Source organism: Typopeltis vanoorti, chromosome 20, assembly GCF_054136105.1.
Source record: "Typopeltis vanoorti isolate ZY-2024b chromosome 20, IOZ_Tvanoo_1.0, whole genome shotgun sequence".
Classification (NCBI taxonomy): domain Eukaryota; kingdom Metazoa; phylum Arthropoda; class Arachnida; order Uropygi; family Thelyphonidae; genus Typopeltis; species Typopeltis vanoorti.
The window spans coordinates 85314788-85335161 of NC_143568.1; the positions used below are offsets into that span (position 1 = coordinate 85314788).

At 37.0% G+C, this 20374-nt stretch overlaps 1 protein-coding gene across 1 annotated transcript in view; it reads left to right on the forward strand.

The window, feature by feature from the left end:
- LOC150095623 (serine/threonine-protein kinase unc-51-like) overlaps positions 1–20374 on the forward strand; it is a 393781-nt gene that overhangs the window by 83534 nt on the left and 289873 nt on the right. The window contains exon 6 of the mRNA XM_090409927.1: positions 14303–14353. Within this exon, the coding sequence (XP_090266053.1) occupies positions 14303–14353 (51 nt within the window). The remainder of the gene's footprint in view (positions 1–14302; positions 14354–20374) is intronic.

Genomic DNA, 20374 nt, shown 5'->3' on the forward strand with positions numbered 1-20374 from the left:
ATATGCTTACCCGTTCATATTCTGCAATTGATCTTACAATCTGCTCCCCTTCCATTCTCCCACTGCTCACATGGGACGTGGAAGAGAACATATATGGAAATGATCACTTTCCTGTTCTCTGCACAATGTCTTCACAGGAACCATGTTCACCCACATGGATACCTATATGGAAAATGGACTAGGCTGACTGGAACACTTTCTCTCATCTTGCAAAATTTAATGCTAATGCCATCAGTCAAATGCCTATCAATGAAGCCTTAAAATATATAACAGAGTGCATTGTCCAGGTGGCAACAGCCTCCATCCCAAAAACATCATCTCGGTTTCCACTCTATCCAAAGCCTTGGTGGAACTCAGAATGTCAGACAGCCAAAAAAAAGATCAACACAGAACATGGGATATATTTCGTAGATATCCCACCACATCAAACCTTATAGCTTTCAAGTACGCTATGTGAGGCGTCAGAGTCAAAAACAATCACGGATCCAATTTACTACATCAATTAATCAAATGACTAGTCCAAAAATTGTATGGGATAAAATCCAGAAAATGAAAGGTAGATATAGAACACATTGTTTGTCTACCTTAGACCATAATGGAAGTGTTATTGCTGATCCCAAAGCCATTGCAGACACTCTGGGAGAAAATTTTGCCAGAATCTCAGCAACAGCTTCATATCATCCTGAATTTTTAATTCTGAAAGAACAGCAAGAGACACAAAAGCTAAATTTTTCTACCAATGTTCTTGAGCCATACAATCAGCCATTTGTTAAGGAGGAACTAAAAAGAGCTCTCCTACTATCTCACCCTAGTGCAGTAGGGCATGATGACATCCATTATGAAATGATAAAACATCTACCATCATCTTCTATGGATCTCCTTCTCTTCTTATACAATAGAATACTTGCAGAGGAAGAGTTTCCAAATTCTTAGCATAAGTCAATTGTCATTGCTATCCTAAAGCCAGGAAAGGATCCAACACAAGTAAATAATTATTGACCCATTGCTCTGACCAGCTGTCTTTGTAAGATACTAGAGAGAATGGTTAATGCCAGACTTCTCTGGTATTTAGAAAGCAACAATCTTCTCTCCAATACACTATGTGGGTTCTGTAAACATCGCTCAATTTTAGACCATTTGGTCCATTTAGAAACTTGTATAAAAGATGCATTTCTGAAGCATGAACACATTGTTTCAGTTTTTTTTTGACATGGAAAAAGTTTATGACACAGCCTGGAGATATGGCATTACACAAGACCTCTATAACCTGGGTCTTAAAGGACACCTTCCTGTATTTATTAAAAACTTTCTTTCCTGGTGAATTTTCCAAGTCAGAGTGGGAAATATGCTATCTTGATCATGTCATCAAGCACAGGTATTCCCCAAGGCTCTGTCTTAAGTGTGACACTTTTTGCTGTTAAAATCAACTCAATCACCGAACAGCTTCCTCCCACTGTAGACAATGCTCTATGTGTTGATGACTTCACAATTTACTGCCACTCCCATAACATGAGGGTTATTGAAAGACAACTTCTGCAAGCAATTGATCATGTTTCTCTGTGGGATGTTAGTAATGGGTGTTTAGGTTTTCAACAGAAAAAAGTGCTGTGTACACTTCTATCAAAAACGCACTCTTCACCCAGATCCTGAATTAAGAATGGGATGCACTATTATTCCAGTAGCTACAGAAGGCAAGTTCTTGGGATTGATCTTTGACGGTAAACTTACATTTCTAACACACATTCGTCAACTAAGAGAAAAGTGCAGGAGAGCGTTGAACCTTCTTCGCACTCTATCCTCTACTCGATCAGTGGGATGCTGATCAAGCTTCATTGCTCCATCTTTATCGTGCACTTATATGTTCAAAGCTGGATTATGGATCTCAAGTCTATGGTTCTGCAACACAGAGTAACCTGTGATGGTTGGATTCCATCCATCATCAGGGTATACGGATAGCTACTGGTGCCTTTCACACATCACCCACTCAGAATCTTTATGTTGAAGCAAATGAACCAGCTCTATTACTTCGACAGAAATAGTTGTCTTTTAATTATGCCCTAAAGATAAAATCTCTCCCAGATCATCCTTCATAGAATAGCCTCTTTTCTCTGCACTGGGAAGCTCAATACCACACACTTCAAACTGCCATATGTCCTTTTGGTATGCATGTTAAAGAGACTATGTTGTCAACATTTATACTCTTGGTATAAATGTTGACAACATTGCCTACACTAAACATAGCATCCCTCCACGGCAGGTTTGCACACCATCTTACAATCTCACACTTTGTCAGCTACAGAAATCTCATACTCCATCATCTGTCTACCTCCAGTTGTTTAATGCACACAGAGCAGCACACTCTGATTTCTTGTCTATCTATATACTGATGGTTCAAGAACTAATACCTCTGTTGACTGTGCTGCTGTGTTTCCTGACATTATTATCTCTAACCAGATCCCGTCTGATTGCAGTAATTATACAGAAGAGTTAGATGCCATTCAGCTTGCACTTGTTCATATAAAAGAAAACTGCTACCAAAAGTGTATAATTTATATAGACTCATTGAGCTCTTTACAGGCTATCTCCTCTCCTATATATAATCCACATCCAGTACTTTATGAGGTGTTACACCTGTTTCACAAAATGAAAATCCTTGATTTTGATGTTCAGTTGTGCTGGATTCCCAGCAACATTGGAATTAAGGGAAATGAGACTGCAGATGCAGCTGCTAAATCAGCTCAAACTTTCTCCACATACTATTGTCTCTATATAAACTCATATAAACTGTCTGTAGTCTGTATAAGGTACTGTCAGACTACAGACAGTTTATACAATTAAAGCTAATTGCTCAATGGCAGTCATCATAGCAGGAAGCATTAATAAACAAATTATATGACATTAAACCTGAAATTAAGCATTGCCATTCTAGTCAGTGAATAAAGAGAAGAGAGGAAGTTGTTCTCACTAGGCTCTGCATAGGTCACATTCTTATTTACTGAGAGCTAATGACCCTCCCATATGTGAAAAATGCAATACACATCTCACTATTTATCATATACTGGTAGAGTGCCAGCACTTTGCATGAGAGAGGAATGAAATTTTTGCCTACCTGGCCAGACCATATACATTTAGTCAGATGCTGACAGACTCGGGCAGATTGCACGATGTTTTTACAAAGAATTAATTTATACAAACTGTAATTTTGTTTATATGTAAATACTGTATTGCTTCACTTAACATTTGTGTGTATATATATATATATATACAGGGTGTTCGGGATAAATTTGACAGTTTCGTAAGGAAAAAGAAAATCTTCTTTGTATCTATTAAATTTAATGAATTGACAAAAAAACATTACAGGCAGAGTTAATTACAATACTATCAACAAGATTTACTCAAAATAACCACCATTAGCATCGATCACAGCTTCAATTCTGCTTCGGAACCTCGAACAAGCTGATGCTACAGTCTCCCTGGGAAGGGCCGCAAAAACTGTTTTAATTTTATCCATTAACTGGGCTTTTGTATTACTGGAAGTGCGATTGGTGTCTTTTTCAACTGCGCCCCATACAAAATAATCCATGGGGTTAAGGTCTGGGGAGTTTGGAGGCCAAACATTTGGACTGGTGAAGTCGTAGAAATTTTCAGACAACCATTTTTGACTTTTCCCAGAGGTGTGGCAAGGGGCCGAATCCTGCTGCCATACATACGGCCTACCATTGGCTACCCTTGTTATCCAGGGCTTGACTACAGTTAGCAACTCCACGAACAAAGCCCGAATTCCAATGCCAGGGTTCTTCAACACCTGTTCCTGCAGATTTGCGAGGAATTCTGCTGTACGAACGCAATCAGATCGTCTGCTAGGGATCTTTCTTCTTGCTACATCCTCGTAGTCACCATTGCAAGTCTCTAGTTCATGCCTGATTGTTTTTACTGTATTCAGGGAGCATTGGGCAGCAGTCGTAATATCCTTATTTTGATGGCGGGCACGAATCATCATGATACAAGTTATTCTCTTCCATGATTCAGGTGGGTTCCAGCTATCCATCCTTTCTGACATCTTGTATATGAATGAAGAAGGGTCCAAACTTTTAAATGAAGAGAAGTGTGTGTTAATACATGTAACTTACGGAAAAATATAATTAATTATAAATATGTCAAATTTATCCCGAACACCCTGTATATATATATATATACATATATATTACAAAATATGTAATGTTTTGTAACGTATATGTGCAGGAGTTGAGCACTAATGTATATATTATTCATTAATTTAATTTCTGACCAATTATGTATTTCTGTAGCCTTGTGTTACCTTTTTGTAATTTTGTTAATATGCAAATACCACACTGCTAAACTTAATTTTTATGCATACATATCATATAATAATTCCTCTTTAACTCTATGTATTACTGTAATAACATTTGTTGTAATCTTATTGTGATAATCTTAAATGTAGATACTGCATTCCTTGGCTTGGTGTTGTGCATGCATTTTGTTTATTAACTTGTATTGTTGTCTAATTATGTACTGCCTTAAATGCTGCAGTAAATTTGTTTATATGCAGATACTGCATTACCCAGCTTAACTTTTGTGTATACATATTATTTACTATTTTTTGACTAATTATGTATTGCTGTATATTTGTGTAACTTTCTTGTAAATTTGTTTATATGTAGTACCACATTGCCAAATTTTATTTTTATTCATGCATGTTGTATAATAATTCCTTTTTGTCTATTTATGTATGACTGTAAAAACATCTATTATAATTTTAACTATATGTAGATACTGCATTCCTTGGCTTGGTGTCTTGTACACACATTTTATTTATTTAACTTGTATTGTTGACAATTTTTGTACTACTGTAACCTTTAACCTTGTGTGTTGCTGTGCTCTCTGCAGCAATTCTGTTTCTATGTGGATGCTGCTTTGTAGAACCTAATTTTTGTACAGGCATATTGTTTACAATTTTCTTTAACTGCTTATGTATAGTTGTAACCTTAGTATGGCACAGTATGACCTTTGTAGTTTTTGTGTTAAATAAACTATAAACCAAACTTTCAAGAACATTCACGCATTGGTAAGCAGTACCACTTTCACGCCAGATCAAGTGCTGTCTATAATTGGAGGAAAGACTAAAACGACTCTCATTTCTGAAGAGTACATTACTAGAGAGTCATCTACCAGTTTATGATAAATAGTGAGATGTGTATTGCATTTTTCACACATGGGAGGGTCATTAGCTCTCAGTAAATAAGAATGCATAAAATGACTGTGACCTATGCGGAGCCTAGTGAGAACAACTTCCTCTCTTCTCTTTATTCATTGACTAGAATGCCAATGCTTAATTTCAGGTTTAATGTCATATAATTTGTTTGTTAATGCTTCCTGCTGCAAGGTAACAAGGTTTGTAACTCCATTGATGTTTTGTCCAGTTTTTATGGATACAACACGACTGAAAATGTGCTCTACAATGAGCTGTGGATAAAGGAATGCAGACTACAGGCCTTTAGGCATATAGGCATTGCGACATCATCACCTAGATGATGTTGCAATCTCGCCACACTTTGTTGAGTTATCCACGTACTTGTGCTCAATTGCAGCTGAATTGCAAGGTGATTCGCCATGGTTTTTCTGTTATGACCAAAAATGTGTCAGGAACACATTCCATTCTTGGCTCTGGGCAGCATTTGAAATGCTGCCTAGAGCCAAGATACAACACTGTGTGAGATTCAAAATGCTTTGGCAATATCAGGAATTCTGCAGCCTTCTTCTTCTTTCCAATAATTCTTCTCCACGTGAAATCACCTAGATGATGTCTTTGAGACATTACAAGACATCTAAGTTTTGTAAAGGATTCTTTGCAAAACTTAAATTTGTTTAAAGGGCATTCTTTAAACAATTCGCTTATTGTAACCTTTTGCCTATCCTGTTAAGTGCTACCACGTGATCCCTTTGTGCACTATTTGAAAATATGAATGTGTACCCACTTCTTACTTTTAATTGTCAGTTATACAAATTGTCACAGCTGATTTGTCTGAATTTGTGGTAATCTTCAAAAATAGTGTCCGTCCTTAAGTTTTGGACACCAGTGTGTTATATTTATTTTAATATTATAATTCATCACTTTCATTTTGCCAATAAAATTTAAAAAAAAAAGGAGGAAATATTATTTCAAGTTGTTTTGCAAATATTATCTTTATTATTATGCCAGCCCACCATGCAATCATAACTCATTATGGAAGGTCAGCCTTAGATATTACATCTACAATACCATTCCTTAAACTCATTCATTGTCTGCATTATCATCACCTGCTTAGACAATGCATTCCATGCTCCTGCCACTCTCCATGCAAGAAAACTTACTTCTTACTCACATCTCTTCCTGGGTTGGCTTCTAGTCCTTGTTCCTTCTTCTCACTCTATCATATGAAAATCTTCTCCACCATTAGCCCATTAAATATTTCTCAACAGCTTAAATGTTTCTATGATGTTCCCCTTTTCATTTTTCCCCATCAGACTGTAGATTGCATGTCCTCATAACCAGTATTGTGCAGTCTTAATATTATTTTTGTCTGCGTCTGTATTTTCTCTGCAGTGCTTCAATCCTCTTCAAATTCTAGTGATAAGATCTGAGCATAATCCAGATGTGGTCTGATCAGCACTTAATACAATGGAACCATCTCTCTTTTATCTCTGCTGATCAAAATTCTTCTCAATACTGTAGCAAGCAGTTTTCTGGGTTGTCTTTACACCATTTGTTCGTGTGTCCATTGAACTTCAAATTTCTATATGCTATCAGCTCAAAGTTTTTTCCTTACTTCCTCCATTTTGTTCAGTGTTCCTTCATTAAAAAAGTATGCATCTGCGAATCCCAGATTTCAAACTCTTACATTTAGCTTTATTAAACTGATGTCTCTATTGGTTGGCCCACCTTTAGTTAAAAAGGTGGACAAACTAAAATTAAAACTAAACAAACTTAACTTATTCAAATTCTTCTTAAAGAGCCTCAACATCAGCACTATTACTGATAACACTCCAAAACCTATGGACCTCCACTTGTAAACTTCCTTTTTCCCAATACTGCTTCTCTCTACATGTCTCCCTCTATCCATCTATTCATTGGAATCAACAGATGCTGTATGGTCTCTCAGATGCTCAGCGATGTGCCACACCAATCCTTGCCAGTAGTCCTTTTGTATGCTTTTCTGGAGACTTCGACTCTTTGAACATCAGTCACTCTAGACACCATCCACCTCATTGATGGTCTACCCTTTCTCTTTTTCCAGGAACTTTACCTTCTATTACTATTTCTCAGTTTCCATGGATGATCTCCAGTTTTCCTCACATTATTCATTTACTGAAATATTTCATCCACATTAGTTCTATGAACCTCCCTAAGCAACTTATGTCATATCCACCCAATATCTGCCAATCATCTGTAACCCACAAATCTTCAATCTCTCCTCTCATGGAGCACCACACACATTCCTGCTATCATCTTAATTACTCTCCTCTGAATTCTCTCCCCAACTCAACATCAGCAGAGATCAAGATTGGCACCATCAACATAAGAAGCATCAATGGAACTAGCAAAAGAATTGAATGAGTACCAGATCGACATAATAGGTGTTACTGAAACAAAGACAAAAACAAGTGAAATCTTTCTAAGGAACAAATACAAGATATTATATTCAGGGAAAAGAATCAGTAGCTATAATATTAAACACTAAATATGAGGATAATCTTCTTGGATGACAGGCAATATCTAGTAGGATGATGTGGGCTAATATCAGAATGGAGAACTGGACATCGAGACTTATTTGTGCATATGGTCCCACAGAAAGTTCTACTAAGGCAGCACTTCCCAAACTGTGGGCCATGGCCCCCTTGAGGACTGTTAGTTTTATTGAGGGGCCGTGAAATAATGAAAACAAATTTAAAATATTTTAAGACTAAGTGTGCCATGTCAAATGTGTATGTAAGATGCTGAAAATGTAATATTTGCATTTGATTTTTGCAATATTCGCTGTGTATGTTTTGTATTGAATATAAATACAATAAATATAATAATAATAATATGTCTGTAATACGATTTTTTTTTTCAATGGGGGCCGTGAAATATTTTAATTTTTCCAAGGGGGCCTTTACATCCATAACTATTAAATTATTTAAGGAATTTACAATGTATACTGGAATATTAATTAAAAGAAACTTTAACAAATACCTCCTATATTTTGCAACGTCACATTGTCATCTTCATGGGAACATACAACTATGACATGTGCACACAGGTACTACAAAAAGCAAATGAAGCAGAAGAGAGAAAACTATTGTTGTTCCTAGAGTCCTAAAGGTGCCCTCTAGCAGGCTATATTGGGTTGTCTTGGCTGTTGGGCTGAAGTTCTCAAGATGCAAGTTTCCCAAATTTGGGGCAGTCTCATGCACCCAAATTTGTTGAGTTTGGAAAGTTTTTTTAGAGCTGAGGCTGATTCCATGAATAATCTTTCATATTTAAATTTGCTGTGATGTATTAATGTGGCTTTCTTCCAAGGTATTCTGTGGTGGGTATCCAGGGCATGGTCTGCAAGCTGTGAATGGCTGTACTGGTGAAACCAGATGTAGTATTTGTGTTCCGAAATCCTGACATTTGCTGTCCTGCCTGTTTGGCCAAAGTAGGACAGTTTACAGCTGCAAAGAACCTGATATAGATTTACAGCTGCAAAGAATCCTTATCCGCTCCACCAAAGACCAACCACTTCCCCTAGACCTGGTAGGTCTAGGGGAAGTGGTTGGTCTTTGGTGGAGCGGATAAGGGATGCCAATCTTGTATATGGTTTATAACAAGAAGTCAGGTCGTATTTTTTTAAGATTTTGGTTAACTTTTTTGAGGTGCCCCGGAAGGGAATGGTGATGGATTTAGTGTAATCTTTGTTATGAAGGGGGGGGGGTTGTAGTTCACTATTCAAATTTATTAAATATTAAAAACTATTAAATATTAAAACCAGTTAACCACAACCCCCTCCCCCTTCATAACAAAGATTACACTAAATCCATCACCATTCCCTATATCCGGGACACCTCCTGAAAAGTTAACCAAAATCTCATTAACCAATCCATTGCTAGGGATTGGTTAATGAGAGAATCCATAAGGTCTGCTATTCAAGAAGGAGAATGACCAAGATAATTCATGCTTTGGACTTGATTAGGAAACAAGCAAGAAAATTAGTGGTGGTTGTGGGGAAAATAATTTAAGTGGATATAAGGGGAATGTAAGGGCAGATATCAGGAGAATATTGAGGAGAGTGAAAGATAACAGCATAGTGTGGGAAAGGTTCTCAGTGTGTTATCAAGGTATGACAATGATGAGTTGGGATGGAGAGCCAGAATCATGCATGGTATGCTAGCAGAGCTGTATGAGGAGAAGGGAGTGCAGTTTGGGATATAGGGCATGTATTTGAGGGAAGAATGGAATTAGGCAGATGTGATGGGTTGCATTTGAATGGCTTTGGAGTGAGTGAACTGGAGAAATTTGCTGGATGGAAACATACTGTGTGATGCAAGCAAGAGCAGGAGAGTGGTATTGAAGAGACTGAAATGCTTGGCAAATGAAGCAGTAGTAATGAGAGATGAAAAGAGAATGGGAACACAAGAGGAATGGGAAATGGGTAGGAGCCAAGTTGGACAGGAGACAAAGTATATATTGAGAGTGGATGTTGGAAGTAGTAGCGAAAGTATATATGGGGATGATCAGCATAGAAATTGAATAGGTTGGGATATGCGCAGGGTAATTGAGACTGAGTGAACGTGTATTATCTATGAGATAAAGGTGACTGGGAAAGGGTGGGTGTGGTGTGGAAATCATAATCAATGAACGACTGATTTATAGATCTAAAATGAACTGCTGTATTTATTCACAAATTCCAGAAGTATCAGAAATAAGGGAGATGAAATGGTTTCACTTATTGAGTCTTTTCACCCTAAAACCATTGTAATAAATGAAATATGGTTGAATGAAGATGATATCCTAATGGGAACAGAAATGGAAGGGTACAATATTTTTTGTGAGGATAGAAGGGATAAGAAAGGATGGGGTGGGATTAGTGATGCTCGTGAAAGCAGGGGAATTACGTTCACATATGGTAGACATGAAAGAGGGAAATAGTGGCAATGATTATGAGGCAGTGTGGTGTAAAGTGGAGGTTGAAAGAAGAGAGATTTAGTTGGATGTTGTTATAGGCCAGGGAATGTGGAGGGTGGTGATGAAGAAATGTATTGACAACTTGGGTTAGTGAACAAAGAAAGTGTGATTATTATAGGTGATTTTAATTATGGTGGTATATATGGAATGAAGAGATAGCATTTGGGAATAAGAAAAATGAATTTCTTGAGTTCTTGAGACAACTATCTCAGACAGCATGCAAAGGAAGGCATGCAAGGATCGAGAGTTTTAGATCTGATCATTTCATCAGAGGACGTAATTGTGAGTGGAGTTTCATCCTTCCCTCCAGTTGGTGAGAGTGCTGTGGCTAGCCATATGCAGACTTCTGTGAGGAAAGGATATATGTGGAATTATATGGCTGGATTATGACAAGCTTAGGAGACAGCTTGGAGCTATAGCAAGCTGAGCAGTAAGGAAATAAATGTTGCTTGGGAACTGTTACACCTGATATCTTAGGAATGTAGAATTCTCAGCTATCATGGTGTAACACGAAGAATAAATAAATTAAAAACCCTGCATAAAAGATAATAGATGAATTATTTAAAAGAAAAAGAAATATTCTTGCATCCAATAAAATATATAAAATATAAAGGTGTTTGTTGAACTAACTAACAAAAAAGAAAGAATATATTAATGTTGTGATATGATATAAGAGAGAAAGTTTAACTAAATAAGACAGAAAAGGATTAGTCATAAGAGATGGTATGTGAGAGGCTAGAGATTAAAATATTAATCTCTAGCCTCTCACATACCATCTCTTATGACTAAATTCATAGTAAAAGTAAATTCATAGAGAAATTTTGGAAAGGGGATTAAGATAGAGGCCAGAAAAATAAAAACAACAGACTATCGCTCAGTGCCGATTCCCGGATTGAGACATCGTTTGGCTCGCCGACCAAAGGACGTTTGGCAGAAAAACGCCACCCTAATTGGTCGGTGAAGTAAAATCAAGTAGGGGTGGAGAAAATAAGTTAAAGAAGATGCCGTTGGGAGAGCAAGTATAAAAGGGTTGGAAACCCCCCCCCCCCCATGGGGCTTTTTAGGCTTTTAGACCTTTTTGGCTTTTGGTTTTTGGTTCTGTTCCAGGAGAGTTCTTCGCGAGCTCCTTCGTATGGGTTTCAAGGTGTTTTCCTGAGTGGCGAGATAGGGGTTATATCTCCGTCGTCACAACACAGAAACGAAAGTGAGCGGGATTTCGATTCTGTACTTCCTGTGTAAGAAGTGAAGAATGCCATATAGTCAAAGAAAAGAAAGCATGTTCTTTGTGTTTCAACTTCAGTGACAACCACGAAAAAGGGAAAGCTGTAAAGAAATCGATATCCACGTCGCGAGTTGCACAGCTGTTATTTAGACGATTTAAAGTGTGTCCTGAATAACGAAAGGTAAAGACCGCGTAGGCATAGTTCAATTCAAAAGGGAACATAGGAGAAGCAGATTATCGGAGAGGTTATACCAGGATACTTCAATCAGAAAAAGATAGAGGCCCATATGGAAAACTCAGGAAAGAAAGGTACTGTAAATTATATCTCGTGTTAACTAAGATTCGTCTGTATTAGTTATCATTATTCTAATACTGAACTGTTGAAGTGACCAAGAAAACAATACTAGGACTTTAGTATCTGACAGAATATATTGAAAGTAAGCTGGCTAGTGTTAATGTTATATGAGTAATTAAGTGTCCTGAAAATTTTGCATGTCTATTATATTGTATAAGAAAGTTTAGATGTCGTAGTTATGTGTTAGTGCAGTAAATGGTTTAGTTAAGCTACTTAAGTTTGGATAGTTAAATAGTGTGAATTAATCTTATATGTCCATGTCATATGAAGTTATGTGTTGAATGTGTATGGCGGCATGATCGTAATACCCGTTATAGGATCATAGCTTAATTATTTATGATGAGCTAATGTCAGTTTGTAAATATTTAGTATAGCATTGAATTGAGTAATAACAATTTGAATTGTACCATGTTAAGGAATTTAATAAACCTTTTGTCCAATGATAAAACAGTTGTCTGAAATTGCTGTCCAATGCACCACTTGAAAAAATTACGAACCTAATCACGCGGGAAATTAATGTGTTAAGAAACGAGATAAAGTGTCACGACTGCAACATAGTTACACTTTCTGACATATTTTAGTTCTTTCTCCTTGTTTTTGTATATAATATCTCAAACTAAATATCCCAAAAGGTGCAGTATAATACAAATATTTGGGGTACTAAGGGGAGAAATAACTTAAGTATTAGTACATTTTTTGGTGATATCTCGAGCATAGATAATAGTAGAACATAGATAAGCAGAAATTATTAGATAGAATAAAAATCATAAATTGGGACACAACAGAACTGATATAGAAATACATAACAGATTTCATACTTATTCAAAAGGCTGAATAAGTATGAAACTGGAAGAAGAAGGCACTTTGAAGGGAGCTTCAAAGTGCCTTCTTACTGACTCAGTAAGGACAACAAAATGCAGTATAACCGAAATTAGCAAATCAGGCAATGAAAAATCCTAGAGTTTTTTTAGATACGTGGCAAGTAGAAGGAGGAATAGATGAAAATGGTAGAATGATAACTGCTGCAGAAGACGTTGTTGAGGTATTAAGTGATTAGTTTTATAAGGTTGTTTCCTCCTCTTCAGAATTTGAAATCATGAGAAACTCAAGTGTAGAGGACATAGGAGAGGATTGCTTAATTGTGAGTGAGCAGGAGATATATGAGGAAATAAATAAACTTGGTGTCAGTAAGGCAATAGGATTTGATGACTTATTACTACATGTCTTCATGCCAATGCTACTGCCAATCCTCTGGAGCATTCCTTTAGTGGAAAGTAAAATTGTTCCACTGCATAAAAGTGGTGATAAGACTGTGGCTACAAATTATAGGCCTGTCTGGAGTTGTGGAGTGAGAAGCGAGTTCTTTTTCATGGAGAGTGGTTGGCAAATTGAATGCATCACCTGAGTTGTGAATGTAGGCACATTGAATCAGTTTAAGGCATGGTTGGATGAGCTTTGTGTGCGATGAGTCTCTGACATTATTAACATTATTAACATCTGATGAGTCTCTGACATTATTAACATTATTAACATCTGACTTCATGGAGTCAGCCCTCCATGAAGTCAGATGTTAATAATGATAGTATAAAATTCCTCTATACTAATTATACCTCCATGATATAGTTGGAATAACAGCACGTGTCATTTGGTTGGAATCACCTCTGGGACTGGCTAATTCACCTCCAGTTGAAAAGGCCTGATAAAGGTAACAAGATTTCACTTGCAGTCCATCTCTCTCTCTCTCTCTCTGCAAAACAGATAATGTGGTTGAGCACACAATGGATAGGCATAATTATATTTGCATAATAGTCTTTGTCACGCTGTTGTATTGCTCGGCATCAATCTTGACTGCGTTTTCTTTCATGCCAGTTCTGAATAGCCAGAGCAAATGAAATAATCTTTAACACTGGATCAGAAATGCAACTGTAAATGAGCAAAGCAAATAGTGAATTTTTTTGTTGAATTTTGATGTTTATTCTATCCAACCCTAAATGCAAAAAATAAATATATATTGATAATATCAAAGATGTCATTAGAAAATCTATGGAAGTGATTTATTGCAGTATGAGTATGGTTTCTTTTCCTCCCTGAACCTATGTGTTTTTAACTCTGCAGCTCAATAAAATTGACCATAAAACTCATATTGTTTCTGTCAGTTGTGGTTTAGGATATGAGATAACAGCAATTGTCTGCTATATGCCTGCCTCACAGTTTTCAGAATCATCTGTGTGGAGCTTAACTATCAGTAACAACTAAATGTGGAGACTAGTCATTTCCTGATTTCCATGAGTTATGGCTAGGTTTTTGGCTATTCTCTTTTGAGAATAAAATTTGTTAGAGGATTTTATAAAATAAAGTAATTTAGAAGTGATTTTTTAATGTTATTAGGTAAATTCCATGTAAGAATTTTTTTTTTTTCTAAATGAGGTGGTATATAATATGCATATTTTCTTTCTTGAATGTCAGAGATATTTCTATTATGGAATAGAAAGATTAATTTTGACATCCCATTTTATAGCCAAGGGCACTCTCAGTGAAGATACAATCCATCTTTTTTTGAGGCAAATAGGTATGTTGTATTATATAAATCCCAAATTCCCTTTATTTCTTTTAAAAACTTTGAGTTCTTAATTGATTTTTATGATCCCTTTAATAAACAATGCATGATATAAATTAATCTTTTTTATATGTTAAACTTTTTTTAAAATGATTTTCACTATATGGTTACATACTTTAGCATGTTCTCCTACATTTGGAATGATAATGTTTTAAAATTAATTTATATATTCAATACATCAGTTTCATTTTTTTTTTTTTTCAGTTAAAATAAGACAACATAATGAAAAAACATTCCCCTTCAGATTACATACTGCAGTAGACAGCAGATATATGCACAGTGTATATATTAAAAAAATTCCCCATAATTTATATGTACAAAAGTAACTAACAGAAAAAAGTTTGCACATTTACTGAAGAATTAAAAATTAAGATTTTCAGTTTTTAAAAAGTTAGATAAAAACTTGAAATAGAATTTATTGACAAAAAGTTTGTCAATAACACACATGTAAAGAAAATTCTCGTGGAAAGGCTTAGACGTTGGTTATGCATTTTCACTATATAATTTAAGGAAATTACAACGTACTAGGATATACATTAAAATAAATTTTAATATATTTCAATATTTCGGCAACATCACGTTGCCATTTTCAAGAACTTAAGTACAAGACACGTGCACGCAGGCACAACAAAACAGTATTGCACAGTATTGCTTAACCAAAAAGATTACACAGGTAAGCTGAAATCCCTATTGTTAGATCTGGTCACTTACCTCCCTATCGAGTACAATCCCATGAACTCACAAATTAGAAAACTCCACAGGCTCCTTAAGAAGGTCACTTCTTGGCCTGTGGAAATCACTAACAAATTAAAACCATATAACTCCATACCCCCCCCCCCCCCCCCCGTATTTATGGACTCCCAAAAATTCACAAGGAAAATGTGCCATTACGTCCCATGGTGGATGGCATTGATTCCCCCACATACGAACTTACTAAACATTTGGCCAAAGCTCTCTCACACTATACTGGCAACACACCTTCATACATAAAAAAATTCAGCCCACTTCAAAGCCAGCATAGAAAACCTTACACTCAACCACACTGACATCAATGGTCATTTTTGATGTCTCCTCCTTATTCACAAATGTCCCACTCAAAGAACCCTTAGAGCTAATTCAAGCTAAATTTCCTCCCGATATCACAGCCCTATTTCAGTTCACAATGAACTCAGGCTATTTTCTTTGGCAAGGAAAATTCTACAAACAAATAGAGGGGACAGCCATGGGTTCTCCACTCTCTCCACCCTTGGCCAACTTTTATATGGAGACTTTTGAAGAGAAAGCCTTAAACTCTTCCCCACAAAAACCAACCGTTTGGCTTCGCTATGTAGATGATGTATTCGCTATTTGGCCACATGGCTCCGATGCACTCCTCTCCTTCTTAACACACTTAAACAACCAACACCCCAGAATCAAATTCACCCTGGAAGAGGAAAAAAACAACTGCACTCCTTTCTTAGACACACTAGTCACCTGCCAGCCTGATGGAACCTTGGTTTTCTCAGTATATATAGAAAACCCACCCATACAGGCAGATATATTCACCAACAATCCCACTCCCCCCCTCACAACAATATGGAGTCATTAAGACACTACACAATAGGGCTAAACTTATCTGCTCGAATGACAATGCTCTAACCACAGAACTTAACCACATTCTCAACACTTTCTCAGCCAATGGCTACCCCCCCCAAAAAAAATCCGAAAAATATTGAAACCAGTAACCCCCCCCCTCACAACAAGGATTAATCTAAATCCATCACCATACCCTATATCCGAGGCACCTCGGAAAAAATCACAAAAATCTTAAAAAAACATAACTTCCTGTTACAGACCATATAAAAAATTGGCATCCCTTATCCGCTCTACTAAAGACCAACCTTCCCCCCCCTAGACCTACCTGGTGTATACCAGGTTCCTTGCAGCTGTAAGCTGTCCTACTTTGGCCAAACAGGCAGGACAGCAAATATCAGAATTTCAGAACACAAGGACTACATTCGGTTTCACCAATACAGCCACTCTGGTCTTGCTGACCATGCGCTGGATACCTGCCATAGAATACGGTGGAAGAAAGCCAGGATAATACACCGTAGCAAATACAGATATGAAAAGCTTTTCATGGAATCAGCTTCAGCCCTAAGAAACGATCCAAACCTCAACAAATTTGGCTGCATGAGACTTCCTCAAATTTGGGAAACCTACATCAGAAGACCTTCAGCCCAGTCGCCCAAGAATACCAACATTGCCCGCTAGAGGGCACAATCAGGACTTTAGGAGAAATAATAGCTTCCTACTTCTTCCTCACTTACTGTTTTGTTGTGCCTGCGTGCACGTGTCTTGTACTTAAGTTCTTGAAAATGGCAACATGACGTTGCCGAAATATTGAAATATATTAAAATTTATTTTAATGTATATCCTAGTATGTCGTAATTTCCTTAAATTATATAGTGAAAATGTAAAGAAAATAAAAAGCTAATGAAAAGAAGAGGATAATGAACCATCTGTTGGTAGGCATGTAACTCTTGTGTTTCTTTAATTTTAGCTCTAAATGTGCTATACATATTTAGGCCATGAGACCAAACAGAAATTAATCATCTACACAGTGTAGCCAGACTGATGGTATGTGCTAGGGATGAGATAACACATTGTTTCCCCATCTGTCCATTCATATATTTTACTTTAGAGAGAGGGGAGGGGAAAAAAAAACTGTCTTCCCTTCCTATACACACACACTAGTTTTGCATGTACCAAATACAAGGGTGGTCTGAAAAATTCTTAGCCTCAACCATAGACGGCAACACTATCGGCAAGATTTTTTTTCTAAGTTGGTACATCTGTCATAAGCATCCATGTGAAATTGCAAATCATTCTATCAAGTAGTTTGTTTTATATAGCTGTCTGAAGCAAACATTTTGTCTGTATTCCCTTGAAATGGATAAAATCGAGTCGATTTATTACTATGGATGAGACTTGTAAAAGAAAGTTTAATGGCAAAAGAAATTCATTCAAAGTTCATAAAAGTTTATGGGCACCCATCTCCTTTGTTTTTGACAATTAAGAAATGGGCTGCTGAGTTTAACCTCCCAACCGGCCGGGACGTATAATATATGTCTAGATAAATCTGGATACGATTCTGTAACCTATTGAATAACCTGCAAGTTGGTCTCACTATTTCATCCACCTCGGCTGGTAGAGAGGTTAAATGTGGCCGTACCAGCCTTGAAGGTGACCCACGTGAAGGACATCCAAAAAGTGTAACAACACCAGAAATCATTGATCAAGTGCATGACACGGTATTGGATGACTGGCGAGTCAAAGTGGCTTGAGACTATAGGCATTTCAAAAGAATGTGTAGGATATATTTTGCATGAAGAATTGCAAATGAAAACGCTTTGCAGAAGATGGGTGCCACGCTTGCTCACAGCAGATCAAACATGTACTTGCATGAAAATCTCTGAACAGTGCTTGGAGCGTTTTAACAAGAATAAAACTGATTTTGTGTGTCGATTTATTACTATGGATGAGACTTGGATTCACCATTACACACCAGAATCCAAACAGCAGTCAAAACAGTGGACAGAAACCATTGTTCAGCGCCAAGGAAGACAAACTCAGTTCCATCAACAGGAAAGGTCATGGCATCGGTGTTTTGGGATGCTAAAGGCATATTGCTTATTAATTATCTTCAAAAGGGTAAAACAATAACTGGGGAATATTATTCCGATCTTTTAACCAGACTAGACGAAAAAGTTTGTGAGACCCGGTTTGCAGAAGAAAAAAACATCTTTCATCAGGACAGTGCACCTACCCACAAAAGCGTTTTGTTAATGGGAAAATTAAGGTATCTGTACTATGAATTGTTGGAACATCCACCCTGTTTCCCAGATTTGGCTCCCTCTGACTTCTATCTCTTCCCAAAACTAAAACTCTTCCACGCTGGTCAGAGCTTTTCTTTGAATCAAGAGGTGATTGCAGGCTGTAGAAGGGTATTTTGCAGCTCTTACTGAGAACCTATAGGGATGAGATGATGGCACTGGAGCATTGCTGAAATAAACGTATTAGTCTTAAGGGAGATTATGTTAAAAAATGAAAATAATTTTGAAATTATAAATCCGTTTTTTCATTGTTAGGCCGAGAATTTTTCAGACCACCCTTGTAATTGGGCAGATGAGGACAATATTTACAATATTTAGGCAGGTCAGCATGGATTTGTTAAGAGAGACTCTTGCTTTTGTAATTTGGTTTACCTCTTACAATAGAGTAACGTGTGTAAGGAAAACAGTCTTATTTGATTTTGCAAAGGCATTTGACAAGGTGTCACATGACAAGTTTCTTTTTTTAAGATACAATGTCTGGGTTTGGATTGGTAACTGACTTCCTGATAAATATCAGAGTTGTAACCTTTCTGCTTCCTGACTCTGCTCCCCCCATATACAAGTAGCGTTCCATAGAGTTCAGTTCTGAGGCCACTGCTGTTTATGTGAATGATTTGTCATAGGATTACAGGGAGGTATGCAATGATGTGAAGTTTAGGAGGGTTATTAGTAACAATGTTGATGCTTGGCTCTTCATGAGGATTTGAATAAGCTTGAAAGGTGGGCAAATGAATGGTGATGTCTGTGTAATCCAATAAATGTATGGTTTTGAAATTTGGAATCCACAGATGGAATGCTTCATATTCACTTTCAGTGGAGTTATACTGGAAGAAGTGGAGGAAGCAAGAAATGTTTGATTGATTGCAGATCAAAATTTTAAAGTTCAGAGGACATATTGCAAAGGTTATGAAGACATCTCAGAGCATTGCTGCAATATTGAAGTGGAGACCATGATTGATAAAAGGGTGGTAGTCCCATTGTTTGAAGCTTTGATTAGACCATATCTGGATTTTGGCACTCATATCTGGTCACCTGGATTTGAAGGAAACAAAGTAACCCTGGACAGAAGGGCATAGAGAAGGATAACAAAAATGATATCAGGGTTGTACAATCTTGATTTTGAAGATAGATTGAGGGCATACAGACTGCAATGTTTGAATAGTATTGAGGAAATTTTTCACATGGTTTGAATAATGGGAAGGAACAAGGACAAGGGACCATCCCTGGAAGTTACAAAAGGAAATAGTGAGTAAAAGGGCAAAAAGTAAGTTTTTCACATGGAGAGTAGTAGGAGCATGGAATACATTGTCTATGAAGGTTGTGAAAGTGCAGATGGAGGATGAGTTTAAGATGTGGTATGGTACTTTGACTAGTGTTGACCTCCCATGATGAGTCTTGTGACTCTTCCCACGAGGATTCACAAGAAAATAATAATAATAACTTTAGATTTAGAACAATTCTCATTCCACAGCAAACCTCCTTGCTAATTTCATCAATTTTTGGACACTAGCCATGGAAAAATTTGGAGAAACTCAAGTTGTCGCTTTTGATTCTAGTGCATTTGATTGAGTCTGGCATTGTGGCCTCCTTACCAAGCTATGGTATTCTTCTCTCCTTCTGCAAATGCAAATGGTTTCCTCTCTGGCCATTCACTCAAGGTTATTATAGTGGATGGTTTCCTTTCATCAGATTTCTCAGTTATTGCTGGTGCCCCAGGATTTAGTACTGTCACCTATACTCTTCCTTCTATACGTTAATGATATTCTCTCCCTGACATCCAGTCCTATTCATAGCTTTGCTGATAACAGTGCTCTCCACTCCTCTTTTTCATTTTCAAACCCTTGTAGTTCTCAGGTAACTTGTACTTCAAGAACTTTAACCAATCTCTTAAACACTGATTTCCTTTCCATTCTCGAGTGGGGTGATAACTTGGTGAATTTTAATGCCATCAAAATGCAGGCCTGTCTCATTTCTAGAAAGAAAGACCATTCCACTCTCTTCCTCACTTTTGACAACATTCATTTTGCCAACCAGGACCAATTTTCTCTCCTTGGGTTAACTTTCACATCCAATCTATCCTGGCATGGAAACATCAAGT